Source organism: Alligator sinensis, unplaced genomic scaffold (assembly GCF_000455745.1).
Source record: "Alligator sinensis unplaced genomic scaffold, ASM45574v1 scaffold8_1, whole genome shotgun sequence".
Taxonomy (NCBI): Eukaryota; Metazoa; Chordata; order Crocodylia; family Alligatoridae; genus Alligator; species Alligator sinensis.
The window spans coordinates 417288-432323 of record NW_005842568.1 but is presented as its reverse complement, the minus strand read 5'-3'; the positions used below and the strand labels follow the sequence as shown (position 1 = coordinate 432323).

Here is a 15036-nt window from a genome sequence, read left to right as displayed (position 1 = left end):
CAGGATGTGTTGCTTAGAGGACACGGGCATGCCTGCTCTGCATTGCTGTTGCTGTTGCTTCTGTTGCTGTTGCTTCAGAGCCTGGAGAGAGAGAACAGAAGGACAAGGCTTTTCAAATCAAGCTCTTAATTGCTACCATGCAAATCAAGCAGCTCTCTGTACAGCAAGTAATGCTGGCATCTGCTAGCACTTTTCAGTAATGGCTTTAAAAGAGCTTTAGAAATCAACCCATTACTTCAGAGATACTTAAATACTGTATTTTAAGGACTGTTTTCTGCATATAAATTAAATATAGCAACAAGATAAGGTTCAGGGAGCAGCCTCGCAACACCTTCACTGTGCTGTTTTCTTGGAACCGCTGGTACTAGGGGACCTAAAGCATTGATTCCCAGCCAAGGTGTCATGGGATGCCTTGAGACCTTTTCTAGGGTGCCACGCACTGGTAACACTGTTAGGTGTGCAAACATGGTTCACACCATAACCCAGAGATATCATGTAGGAATCATTTTAAAAGCATTCGGACCTGCTGCGATCTCTCCAAGTTCTCTGCAATAAAAAATTGCTCTATCATTTTTCTGTAGTCAAAAAACAAGTGAAAGCTAAAAGCTTGTATTTTCGAGGGGTGCCTTCAGCCCGAAAAGGTTGAGAAATACTGACCTAAAGAGAAGTCATTCTCAATTCAGTCCTAAGCAACTTTTAACTGTCAAGGTTGCCACTAGGTAACAGGAAGCAAACAGTAGCAGCATTTACTCCCAGCCTCCTCAGGGGAGTCAGTTTGTCAGAAATGTTCACAGTGGCACTAAGTATTAGTGGGAGGGTTTTTTAAAACCATTAAAGCCACCAGAGCAGAGTGCTGGGAAATGTTCACATCTGATGAGAAACGGTACGAGGTCAGGAAATAAAACGGTTTGGTTAAATGGTAAAGCTCACAAGTTAAGCCAAAGAGGCAGCTTCAGAAAATCGAGATCCAGCCCAAAGAAAGCCAAGAAAGAGCAGCATCGCCTCTGGCAGGCCATGCATAAGGTGGAAATGAAGAATGGGATGGGAGGTCCAACTGAGGAAAGTACAGTGCTGTTAGATACATGAGTGGGACCCTATTGCCTGGATAGTGGGTCTGCTCTAGCCGCTGTCTCCTAGGAAGGATGAGGGGGTCCAGAGAGGGCACACGCTGGACATAACTAGAGGCAGGAGAGTCTTCTCCGTGAGGAGCAACTGGAAAGATCAGGGCTGTTTGGTCTGGACAAGAACGGAGCGTGCGAGAGATGTATGCAGCTTCGTGAACAGAGCGGCAAGACCGCAGGCTCCCGTTTACAGAGGACGCGCAACAAAACCCAGCACACAATGCATTTCAAACCAGTAAGAGGAGGGTCTCTCTGCTGCGGCATGACTAACCTCCTGGACTCACTGCGTTACAACAGCTAAGTGACATTACAAATCACTTGGCATTTACATGGATAATGCACACCCCCTGTTAGATTAGCTGGGACAAGAAACCCTACAAAACCCCCCTGCTTCAGAGCTGGAGCTAACCTCTGATTGCTCAACATCCCCTGCGAGCAGGCTAGCCTGCCACTGCCAAACTGCAGGGGCTTTGCCCTTTCCTTCAAAGCAGCTGGTACCAAATGCTGTCCAGAGCATACTGGGCTAGGGGGAGCATACCAGCCCATTCCTGTGCGTGCTCTTATGACTACATCGTATGTCACAATTTAAACCGGCACTTGTGCTGGGCCTGGTCTTAAATTATGGCATCCCCTTAAGCTGTTCTGAAAAATTTCACACTCCATTGAAAAAGCAAGGAAGAAGGGAAAGGTGCAGCTGACAAATGCTGCAGCTGCCATGGAGAGAGGCAAAAAGGTGTTTCCATGCGACTGTGGAAGCGCTCGGTACATACCTCCAAAACATCCATGTGCGGTTCCTCAAAGAGTTAAACAAAACTGCAGCCCTGAAAGCTGCCTGATGTGCCTGGCATCCTGGCTGTATTGCAAAACAGCAGGTTGAAAACAGCTTGCCCCAGTTACAGGCCATTTCCTGGAAAGCTCATTTTCTCTTTGTTTCCTTTTGTGCCTCTCTCCTCCTCTCCTTGCTAACCTGCCTCTCGACCTTACCGGCTTTGATGCATGGAAGCGTGCACCTGAGCAAGAGGCACAGGCGGAGAGCCGCTCTGAAACAACCAGGCGTCTGCAGGGCGAGACCGGTGCTTTTCCTGAGCGCCCTGCACTCGCATCACTCAGTGTCTCGTCTGCTCAAAGCTGCTCCCAGCAGACGGATCAGTGCAGCTTTTTTCCTTCAACCTCCCACCATGTATTGCTCTCTGTTTCTTCCCAGATAAAAACCACACACAACACCTCTGCACCAGATCATGCTAAGGAAAAGATCCATCAGGCATTACTGCAAGCGTGGGGGCTGGTCTACGCAGCGCTTGTGGGGCACAACCGCAGACTGGCCTTGGCAGGCACCGCGCTTTCCTGGGCCACAACTGAGAAGTCAGTCAGGGAGGAAGGGACTACACGCGATGCTGTGAGGGCTCTTCCATGTCAGAGTAGCCCTTGTGTAGCCACCTCAGCTGGCTGCTGCATGGGGGACCCGGATCTGCCCCTCCATGTCCTTGCTGTTTCTGGCTCTGAGCCCAGCGATCACCGGGCTGTGACACACCTGCGGGTCAGCCGGGACGTGGGCAGCTTCCTTCTCCACTCGGGGAGACCCAGGAGGGTTAGGCAGCGTGTCAGGTTACCGGGCCGCGTGGCATGCCCTACACAGGTTCTTTCACCTCATGCTTTCAGTGGCTTCACGAGGCAAACGGAGGAGGGAGGGAGTAGGTTCCAGCCTGGGGCAGTCAGACCTGCGAGGGGTCATGCTCCAAGGGTCTTGCCAGGGTCTGTGGTCTGGTGGGAGCAGGGTGCAGTCCTCCAGCCGCGGGCGGCTGAGATCACACCGGCACAGCAGAGAGCACTAGCAGGAGTGATGGAGGAACGCGCGCCTTCTCAACCAAGGGGAGGATGGGGCCTTTCTATTTTTACACAGGTTTGCAATTTAGGAGTCCTAGCAGGCCCTAGTTCCTGGCTTACATCCCCACTACTGCAGGTGCTGTTTTTCTTACTAACGCGGGCTCTCCAGCGAGCTGCAGAACCTCGTCAGGGTTAGTGATACGCTTTTCACTGCAGCTTCAATTAGAATAATTCTCTTTACTTGGGACTTTGCCTGAAGACCAGCTGGACACTTCAGCTAGTGCAGAAGGCAGCAGCCTGCCGAGCTGCGTGGCAGTGGCATATTACACCGGTACTCCAGGACCCGCGCTGGCTGCTACGCTGCTGTAGTAGCAGCAAAACCAGTATCTGTTGACCTCCGAGCTGGAGGAGAGCTGCGTCCAGCCATTTACATGCAACACATTTCCCAACCCAGGATACAAGAGGTACAACCAGGTCATCGCTTCTCAGACTCTTGTGGGCTCAGGTCACGTGTAGTCCCTGCATATACAGAAGGATCACAGGAAGAGACTCGAAGCAGGAGTTGTGTGTCCTCTACCCTTGCGCTCACAGTACCCGTTCTGTCTCCTTCTGGCATCTCTAGATGCGTCTTTGGCCATCCTGTCTACTTGTTGCAACTTGCGTGGCTTGTGTTAAGAACTGTGTTACAGGAAAAGGAGGGAGAGTTAAGATCTGGATCCAATGGAGCTATTTTCTGTCAGTGAAGTCTTTCAAGTATTGCAGGTGACAATGGTTCAACAAATGCCTGAGCTGTTACCGGTGTATAAAGGGAAAGGCTCTGGCCTCTTTCCAGTGCTCTTTAACCAGAGCACGCAGCAACGTCCCATCGGAGTCAAGATGCAACAAACAGTGCAGTCTTTTGGGAGACTCTCTACCCCCAACGCGATGGCGTTTCTCAGTTTGTACGGACATAATGATTAAACTCGGGAACGTTACATTCAAGCAATTCCAAACTTTCCAAGACTGCTCAGGCATCAGTATCCAGAACCCTATTGGGGGAACACTGGAAACCTCGATAAGGGAAATGAGGTAGACACAGGGCCTCTTGCATCTGCTTAACACACCCATCAGCTTGAATCAACTCTCGAATTATCTACGAGTGGTCGAGGTCAACCACCGACAGCGCTCCCTGGTTCGACTCCATCCACGTCCCAGTGGAGATGGGGATCCCCTGAATGACCTCTGCCAGGCAGAACAAGAAGAACTGACACTGGAGGGCACCACAGGGAGTGAAAAAGGAGGATCCCTTCCTCTGCCTTCAACCCTAGACCTGCTCTGCTTGCTGACCTCAGTCCTGACAGTGGCTTCTCAGCTGGACAGACAGGTCAGGAAACAGACTGGGTGGGGTAGAGGAAAAACCTGTTCAGAGGCTGAGATGGTCTGTGGTTGTCTGTATAAATGTTCTGTAAACTTTGTCTAGCACTTCATCCACACTTTGTCTCATATTCCCTAAAACCAGCTGTTTCGCTAAGGGCTAAATCGGATACTGAAAGAGCATTTCCTTTGTTGGAGCCACTGGAAACTGAATCAGCCATCAGGGGGAACACCTGCAGATAAGACACTCGGTGGACTAGTATATCAGCTTTTTTATGGAAAGAAAAAGAGCGTCCAACACACAAAACACTGCTGTCCCATGCATGCTTGGTAAACACAGTACACACGAGACAGGCATTCTTCCAGTTTGGGATTAACTCATTAACTGGTTCAAAATGCCACAGCAGAGGCCCAACACACCAGAGCCAGGGAACTGCTTGTAGGTAAAAGCACTCATTGAACAAGCTGGCAAATATGTACGTGCAGCTGGGATAGGAGGAACATCAAACACACCACCACCGAGAGCTGTTATTCAGTGAGAGCTTCTCTCAAAGGGACACGAGCTGCTGTGAAAAGCTCTGGGCAATGTAGAGGTTTGCACCCCACCGTCCCCTAAATGAGAAATGACTGCAGCCAGCAGAAGATGATGGATGGGGCTCTCAGCACAGGCAGCCATATTCAGTGAAACTCCAGGCACTCTCACTCACAGCTGAGGTCAGGCACAGACCACGTGCATCTAAAATGGAACTTCTTAGGAAAAATAAAGCAACTTCGCTCTTTAAACTGAAGCTCTAGGACACTGAGGATCCTGCTTACCTGTTTGAGTGCCTTCTTGCTGTGTTTCTGGGATGGTGAGATGACTTTACCCGCTTGGATGGAAGGAGATGGGCAGCCCGACTGGGAGGCAGACGCCTGTGACAGTCTAGATGATACTGGAGAAACAGGAGAGAGAAAAAACAGAGAAGTAATGACATCGGTTGTGGATGAAAATCAACCCTTTACATGCCCACACGCAGGGGCTAGGCCCCAGCACTGTCCCAAGGGGGGCTGCGAAAGCTGCACCTGTAGGAAATGCTACTTTCTGTGTGGGGAACTGGTTAATTTTATTTCCCCACAGAACTGCAGTTCGGAGAGGGCAGCTAACGGCATTATGTCTGATACTCAGACAAACTCTGCACCACTGTGGAGCTAAGAGAGGGAACCTGAACGAGTAAGCAGAGTTGAAAGCAGGGAAAGCAGAACATAAGCCCCATGCTCTCATATTCCTAGGAAGATCTAGAGAATCACAGAGGTGGGAAACAGAAAGGTCCTTTTATCATCGTCGTCATCATCACCACTGTTGGCCACCCCATGATTAAAGGATGATCTCTACCACGCCTCACAAATGGGTCCTGAAGTGACTTAAGAGTCAAGTCCTTGGGCCACAGTGTCTTGAGGTATGTCTTGAGGTTTCTTGACATCTGTTTTCTTGAGGTATGTCTTCAACGTGCCCCACAAGATCTCAGGCTGGTACTGAGCTGGGGGTCGTGTTAGTAGATCCTTCCAAGGCCTGTGGAGCTATGCAACAAACTCCACGTGAAGTAGGCCTCGAGGGCTACCTCTACACCAAACACCCAGAGAAGGGAACTGTCTACAGAGACCTCAGTCATAGCTGTGCACATGGTGCTTGTGCACCTGCCTGGGGCCGGACGCTCAAGCAAATTTGCTCGGAGAGCACCACATTTGGTGTGACATGCAAGGGAAGGATCTTCTCTACTAAGGGACAGCCAGCTCACTCTTCCCACTCATTTCCATTCATTCTTCTCAGTTTTGCCTCTACTGAAATTGTGAAGAGTACATACATGAAAAACCATGTACTCAACAGACCAGGTTAGCCACGGTTAAGCAACTAGGTGGGGTCAGTGCAACACAGGAATGACTGATGAGCAGCCCACGAGCCCAAGGCAGCCTTCTCTAGCTTTCTATGGCCATGGACTTTTGTGCTAGGAAACGTGCCCTTACCCCACACACAATGCGAGTGTACAGGTGTTCAAGCGGTTTGTGGTGGGAAAAGCACAGTGATTCTGCTACAAACTGTTAGCTCCTTCTAACAGCAGCTTTGCTGGAGAGTGAGGTTTTCTGGTGCCAGGTATAATGCCTGTTCAGGTTCACACGGTGCGATGCAGGATGCCCAATATCTCGCAATCCTCCACTCTCCCTCCCTGACTCCAAGGAGTGGGGAGAGCAACTGGCTCCCTCCTAGCCTGCCCAGTGGCAAGAAGTTAGGGAGACCTGTGGGGACCTGCTCTCAGAGCTGCTTGAGCAGCCTCGGCTCTGTCTGGGACAGTTCAAGCAGCAGCCAGCGCCGATTCTTGCCGCCCCTTGAAGAGAACACAAGCGGTCCGCTGCAGGGACAGGAAATGGCACGGGGAATCAAATAAAGACAGGAACTACTGCAAAGATGCATTCTGCAAGTGACTGTACACAAATGCGAGAATCTTACAAGCAGAAAGGCATGAACTAGCACACCTTACCTGGATACAACAGACATTATGAACCCCAAACTGCAACCAGTGAGCTGTGGTGGCACCTGTCTTTGAACTACACAGGGAAGACAGACTAGGCCGCACAGCAGTGGGTGAGAGCTGCTGTAGTTAACACAATCATAGGTTCAACATTTGAAGCAGAGCAGGACCATATAGCTGCATTTCTGTGCACAAGGATCTCAAGCTGCACACATGCAAATACATCACTATGTCTACGCAGCCAGCTTGCCAAGCAAAAATAGGGGAAAAGGGGTGCTGCTGCTGAAGGATCTAAAAAGCTATCAGGACGTCCACAGGGGACTTCACCACTCGCACAGAAACTGAGCAGGTGGCACATAAGACGCAGTTTAGACAAATGGCTTTTTAACAACTGCTGCTCAAAACGACTGATTTTAGCTCACACAAGGTGACACTAGTCTCAAGTCTTAAGTAACAAAAAGGAGTTAAGAAATAAATGTGGGAGAGCTACTAATTAATGGTGGGCACAAAATGATTAGGCTCAACAACCTAGGGAGATATATGGTACCAAAAACTAACACTGTAACATTAAACTACAGAAGGGAAATTTCAGTCAAATGTGATGAGTAGTCAAAAAGATTTCATAGACGTTAGGGCTGGAAGGGACCTCGGGAGATCATCGAGTCCAGCCCCTGCCCCAGGGGCAGGAAGTCAGCTGGGGTCATAGGATCCCAGCAAGATAAACGTCCAAATGTCTCTTGCAGGAGTCCAGAGGAGGTGCCCGTACCACCTCTGGAGGGAGTCTGATCCAGGCCTTGGGGGCTCGGACAGTGAAGAAGTTCTTCCTTATGTCCAGCCTGAAACGGTCTTGGAGGACTTTGTGACCGTTGGACCTTGACATCCCTTGGGGCGCTCTGGTGAGCAGGTGTTCCCCCAGATCCTGATGTACACCCCAGATGTACTTATAGGGAGTAACACTAAAAAAAAAAAGGGAGAAAAACTCTTCAAACATTTAAGAAGAAACACTTCATACAGAAGGTTCTCAACCAAGCTGGTAATTTAAATAGCAACATGTTGCCAGGTCAGAATGGTGTAATCAAGAGGTCTGATGGAGTTTGCAAGTTGCTAAAATAAGTATGTAATTTTTTATTAAAATCAGCTGCTGGCGGGTGCCAAACGGTATCCCTGTATTTCAAAAAAAGCTGGAAGAGTGATCCAGAGAACTGAAAAGCAGTGAACCAAAAATCGGTACCTGTCAAACTGCCTGAAACGATGCCTGAAAAAGAATGACAAAAGATCTGGAAAAGCGTAACTGTAACCGGTCGAACCAGCATGGCTGCTAGAAAGGAAAATCATGTCTCACTAATGTATTCAAACTCTCTGAACATTTCAATAAGGTAGCAGATAGGTAAGAGCTGGTTCATGGAGCTTATTTAGCCATCAACCTGCAGAACAGGCTACTAAGAAAAAGAATAAATTGTGGGCTGAGAAGCCACGAATGCAGTGGTCAAAAACCGGGTAGGAGATGGAAAGAAAGTAAAGAGCAGGATTAAACGACTGACTTTCATCATGTCAAGAGATCCACAACGGGGCTCTCCAAGGCTCCACGCTCGGCCTTGGGCTATTCCATCTCTCTTAACCATTTGGACAATCTGCAGGTGACAAAAGGTCTCTTATGTGAGTCCGGACCAGAGAGGGATATGTAGAATCAGAGGGACTTAATCAAGGAAGATGAACAAGAAACACAACGGTAATGAAAGTCACATGTCAACAAAGGGAAAGCAGTGCAAGTTGTGGGGAAAACTTAAGTGACCTGAAATGTCTCTCTAAATTAACTGCATCAGTTCAGGAAAGGGATTAATCATCGTGGACAGCTGGGTCACAAAGGCAGACAGGTAAACAGGATGACAGGATGCATAAGGGCCGCGACGGTGAACAACTAACATACGATACCGGCACCGGTATGGAAACTGCCCGCGGCACTGACCCCATCGCAGGAAAGGCGGTACAGAGTCAGAGGGGTTCAGAGAAGGGTGAAGAACAGGACTAGGGGCACGGGACATCTCTCCACAGGCGAGACAGCGACGCTTTGAGTTTCTCTTTGAAAGGTGAGTGAGAGATGTTGGACAGGGAGCGTGTGGCTATGGTGTTTTAAAGGCAGGCCTGCTGCTCTTGGAAGCTGCACCTCCATCTCACGCTGAAGCGCCCGGTTCACTGCTGCTGCGAAGCGGCTGCTCCCAAGGGCGAGGGCAGGTGCAGGCACGCTAGGTACTGTCCCCCAGGCTGCCGGAGAGCGGCAGGTACCGCTCTCAGCTAAGCAGAGTCGGGCCTGCGGAGAACAAAGCCGAGAGGCTCAGCCTAACCCCGAACACACAGGCCGGCTGCAACTGCCTGAGCTCCCGAACAGCAGGAGCGCAAACCACATCCTCTGAAACCCGTCAAGACGGAAAGTACAAGCCTGGCGTGCAGCAGAAAGACCGGTGCTCTGCCTTATTTCATTCCTCCTCGTCTTACGGACACATTCGCAATTACACACCGACTGCCACGCACACGTCTCTTGGTTCCTAAGCCAGCAAAAGCCACACATACTAATTTAGAGCTGGGAAGTGAACTCCTCACCCTCTAACGAGGTACTTCTTGCACCATTTTAATACTGACATTTTCTGTGCCACACAGGCTGCTGGGCCTAAGCAACAGCTGTAACCACAATGAGATCTGAAGAGCAAACCCAAGAGCTTAAAAAAGCTGGCAAGGTCACAGTTGTCTGAACTCATCTGTTGGCTCATACACCGAGCGGTACCGGTACCGTCCTGTGAGCAGCTCTGAGCAGTTCCCCCGCGCACAGACATGCGCCTCTCCCTCCCGCACAGAACCGGCAACAGTCACATGAGCATTACTGGTAGGGTTTGTACAACTGAAACGTGAATATATTTAGCAGCGCTTGGGGGCCAGTGCTGCAAAAACAAACCCGCGCTCTGGAGATAGCCTCAAAGAGCGATGGCTGCGATTCCCGAGTCCTCAGGTGGGGCCGCCACCTGACTGTAAAACACCCACCACCTGGTTTGTGCCATGGCTATGCGAGCAAAGGATTTTCCTTGGCAGGTTATGTACGGGGAAGATTGTGGGGCTGTATCGGGCAGAAAAGAGTCCAGAGGCTCCCCAGGAATCACCTCACAGGCTAAACAGGGACTGACTGGAGCTCCAGCCGTGCCAAGAATGGCTGATAGCAGAAACACGACTTCCATGTCGTGGCGGGCTAATCTTGGACATTTGAGAGCCCTGTGTTGGAAATGTGCCTAAATACACAGATGAATTAATGAAGACGCATTATAGATGCCTAAATCAAGATGCATCCAAACCTAACATGTCTGCAAACCTGGCCTGAAATTCTTGTGAGAGTTGGATCCCAAACTTCCTGCTCCTGGCTGGGCTGGGGGCAGCGACAGGAGGTTGTCGGGCACAAGTTCAGCAGTCCACTGCAGGACGGAGGTGGGTGACACGAACCGGACCACGGGCACGGTCGGCCACACTTTGTCAGACCTCGCAGGTTCATTCCTGACACTAAAATGGCCCCACTGTTTCCCTTGTCCCCTGCAGCAAGAAGCTGATTGATACTGGGAGCAGGGTACCTCTGTGGTCATCTCTAATCATTACCATGAAAGAATTAGCCCACCTGAAGTTTAATTTCTGTATCGGAAATGGAACTGAGGTTGAAGAGTTAAGCAGCTTCCTGCTGTGAGGAGCACTGTAATCCTTGACCTCTATACTCCAGGCTTTGTTTCAATCACAACAACACGAAACTTTTACTCACACAAGGTCTGGGGAAACTTGACCCAGATGGTGAGTTCCTTAAGGCTTGCAAACTCTCACCAGTTAATCACCCAGCTCTCCAATTCTTCCTGTTTGCAGAGCTGTCACAAGATACACTTCGATGCATGCCAAGAACTAGAGGCGTGGAAGGAGGCAAGTCAGTGGTTAGATGGACAAGCAATTCTTTTTAGAGAACGTATCAAGCACACTCCAGGTGCCACCATTATACCATGCAACAGAAGCAGCTTCTCCCAAGGTGGACTGATGCAATCTCCTTCACACGTCACCCACGCCTCTCCTTTTGAGGCGCGCTTTGCCTGCAGTACTGGACCGTACCGTCTGCATGCAGGATGCACTGCACCACCTGGTTTGCCCACAGCTCTGAACGGAGCTGCTGCAGAGCAGGGTAGCAAAGACACATCCCCTTGATGAGCCAGGAACCCTGACAGCATTAAGAGCTCCGAGAGGTCATCGGCCCTTGGAAAAAGCCCCAGTCTGGACAGGGGTTTAGGTTGTCTGGACAGACATGGTTCTTAGACCAACACGGCTACAACCTACACCCCAGTCCTGCAGTCACTCACCCCCGAAAGAAAGGAGGAAGTGATTTAAGACCCCAGCCTTGCTGCAGAGAGACCTGCTGGCTCCTTCCACTAAAGGCTGTGTCACTGCTGGGGAGAACGGCCCTGCCTCTGTGGTCGGCACCTAAACGGACAACTGATGAGCTGCCTCCTTCGACTTCCTGTTTTGGGATTAAGAAATGCTTACATGCTGTGCTGAGTTTGATCATTTGACTCTGACGCTGATATTGCTGCAACTTCTTTAATACCATTTTGACCTTAGTTTAACAACGACACTGCGTACTCACTAACGATTTAATACAACTTGCCATAGTTGTATTCATAATGACGATCCATTTTGATGTTACTCTTGTTTGCAACTAATAATAACGTTCCTTAAATGTATATGGGGTTACTTTCTCCATTCAAAAGAAATTTTAGCTAGAGCCTGAGTGATTTGGCGGATCTGAACTTTGACCGCTGTACTTGAACTTTCAGCTTCTTATATGACAGCGCTATGGATCAATTGTCAGACACAGCTTTCTGTTTTGGTCAGAAATACTCATTAGAATTCACTGAGCAAGAGCGGTGTGTGTTGGACGTGGTCAATAGCTGAAGATTTACATCTGGGCTTCCTTTCAATGCCGCGAAGTTCAGAAAAGTTACAGGCGGTGCCAGGAGTCTCGAGAGGTTGCGAATCACTGCTCTAAGCCTCGAGAAGTCACGTGACAGGCAATCTACCCCCAATCTCTTTCTTCAGATCACTGCAAATCCCTAGAAACAAGCCTTAGCCTTTAACTAACATCCTCGCCCTCTCTCGTGAGCTGCTGCCTAGGGCTGTGCGCTCCTCTCACGTGGGGTCTGATCCCGAGCTGCACCGAATACCCTAGCTCTCAGGAAATCCACCAGCAGGCTCTTTGAGACGAGGAAGTCTTGCTCTCGCACGTCCACACTAAGGACGTACGTGTGCTCGCCAGCTTCTGAACCATTCTGTTGTCCGTGCGCTGCTACTCCTACTTGGTCCCGATACGACGGCAGTGCCTAAGGACCAGCGCTCTCACTGAGACCCCACTCACATACTGCAGAAATCCCTGCCCTGAAAAGCTTCAACCATGCACTGACAAGACAGACAGGAGGGAATGATGTATTTCTAGCCCTATTTTCAAAGGAGAAAGTGAGGCATAAACACGCTGCCTGACTTATCCAAGGCCATGCTGGATCTCCATGGCAGAGTGAAGAATTCAGCCCACATTTTTTAACTCCCGTGCCGCTGCCCTGTTTACAAAACCAGACTTCTCTTCATGCCACAGTTCAATTTATGAATGAGGGAGATAACAAGCATTTCCCCAAGACGACCAGACAACCCTGGGGCCGAGACAGGCTGTTTATAAACACAGGCGGGGCTGAGGTCTGCACATTGCCTTTCACCTTGGAGGGCAGAGCCCTGAGCCCTGGGAACAGGGCCACGGGAGAGCCTGGTGGAGAGCTCTGTATATCAGAAACCTGCGGCACAGTGTGACACCACTGCTGTACCGCTCACAGCAGCAAGCAGGAGAGGGCTAAAATCTAGAACCGCAGTGGAAATTACTGACAAAGCATCAAAGTGATCTTCCATTTATACAGCAGCTTTATCTAAACGTGCACAGTACAGTGCTCATTTACTATGCTACCTGGTGGCCTTCAAGCTCTTCACATGGCCTTCAGAGGGCTGAAGCAATATGCCGAAACCACGTACGCTAAATGCCTACGTCTGAGTGAGCATTACCAACTTCAGGATCACAATAAACGACACCCTGAAGAATCGCTGGGCTGAACGGTGACATGCAGCCACAGCTAGGACAAATCAAATAAACGGACATGGAGCCTTTCACGACAAGTGGTCAAGGACCGTGGCTTTATACAAACCCAAACCCCCCGCGCTTAAGGCGCGAGCCCCGGGAGGTTGGCGATCGGCTGCGTGCCGCGACTAGAGGAAACGGACACCTGCTGAATATCCAACACTGCTGCTTCTGGCTCTTCAGCTCTCTTCTCCGCTGGGTACCCAGCCCAGCCCCTACACCCTTACCAGGGACGATCACAGTTTCACACCTCGCTGCTGACCAGAGACAGAGAACCTGGGGGCATCTCTGGATACCCAATATTCAAAGCAATGAAATAACACTTCTGCTAAACTGAAATTCAGAATACTGAAGTAAAAGTCCCACCACAGACAGAGAGACTCTTTAGCTGGAAAACCACTTCAGCAGATTCCAAAGGCAACGGAAAAACGGATTTGGCTACAAGGAGAAACTGCTGCCACCGAGCGGATACAACACCGCTGACGATTCACTCTGCCCATAGGAACGGCTCGAGTAATCTCTGCTCCAGCCGCCAGCTGTTCTCCTCTGGCACGAAACATCCACCTTCTCCACAATCCTCAGTCGTGACACCATGCTAACTTCAGCCGAGTGCCCAAACGCAGTGCGAGTCAGACAAGGTACAACCGACCCCGGAGCTGCAGCCGCCGAGCCACTCTACCTATCCAATCACACCGACAGCAGAGCCCAGTGTAAGCCACAAGACCAGGGGGATGAGCACTCACCCCGGCCCCTCGGAGGTCAGAAACAGAAACTACTGGGATTCTGGCTATGGCTCAGAGCACGTGCGATACCAAACAAATCAGAGTTCCTACTCACGGGGCTGCATTCATCTCCATGGGACTCTCCGCCTTGAAATCAATGCTTTCAGAAAGAAAAGGCTGCACGTTACTCATTTGGAAAGAAAGTACAGTCAAGCTGCATTAAAAATACAGTATTCCCCCCTTAAAGTATGTGTAGTCACAAGCTTAAAATAACCCAATTTTAACCAGCTAATAGAAACCAGATGTACTACGTGGAGGAAAAAAAAAAACTTGATGTGAAAGTTCATCAAAACGTATTTTGAGCAGCACATAAACCCAGTGCCTTCACTTATTTTACAGGTACATGGTACATCAGAACTCCAGCTGCTTTTATATCAGAACAAGATAAAAAACTTACAGTTGAGATCAACCATTTTGGAGAGACCTCCTCCACGCAACTGCTCCTCACCAAAATGAAAGAAGAACTAATTTCCAAAAATACCATCCAATTACAACTTTCCATAACTCCCACTCCTGCACTTTGCCCTGGGTGAAGTTGGAACTTTCACTACCATACTAGGATTATACATTCCTAGATTCAGATTAGGTTTTTAAGACACAGAAAGGGCCAACTGTTTTCCCCCCCCCCCCCCGCCAAATATATTTGGCACCAGCAGCTCTGAGGAGACAAACAATAGCTCGAAACGAGTTCAAGGCATGTCTGTGCTTATTCACATCTCCGTGCTCTTATGACCTCACCTCCCAGCTCTACCCTCCTTCCTCTTTCTCTTCTGAAGTTGCCTTAAAGCCCTGTATTCCTACAAGTTTTCTTGGTCACAATCAGCAATTCCTCACTAGTCCAGGCAAGGGCACACTGACAGGCATTATAAAAACAGGGTACAGAAAAGGGAAAAAATATCATTTAACTCATCTTTGCCCTGGGTGAAGAAAGACGGAATAAAGTCAGCTCTTAATGGGCATCACCATGGAGCGGAGAGCTTGGTCCTCCCTAGCTCTCACTAGCATAGTGCTGGTATCCTTTAACAGAAATCAGATATCCAGGTTGTTGGAAGAATGCATGTGTGTGCACACTTACCTCTTCCAAATACATGCTTCTTCGAATGTGTCCAGCAAACCTTCAGATTAATAAGGAAAGCCACTGCTCTTCTGGCTGACAGCTCTATTTCTCAAATCTAGAGCGTCCAAACTCCAGCACTGAACACGTCAATACTCAGGCAAACAGTACCTTTAACGTAAAGGCTTATCAAGTATGGGAATCTGCAAGATGG

General features: G+C 49.6%; 1 protein-coding gene across 1 annotated transcript in view; it reads right to left on the bottom strand.

The window, feature by feature from the left end:
* The window catches only part of ASXL2 (ASXL transcriptional regulator 2), a 181568-nt gene that overhangs the window by 33216 nt on the left and 133316 nt on the right, over positions 1-15036 (bottom strand). Inside the window, exons 6-7 of the mRNA XM_025214141.1 lie at positions 5115-5230; positions 1-81 (exon numbers count right to left, since the gene is read on the bottom strand). The exon at positions 1-81 is cut by the window's left edge and continues 67 nt beyond it. Coding sequence (XP_025069926.1) covers positions 1-81; positions 5115-5230 — 197 coding nt within the window. The remainder of the gene's footprint in view (positions 82-5114; positions 5231-15036) is intronic.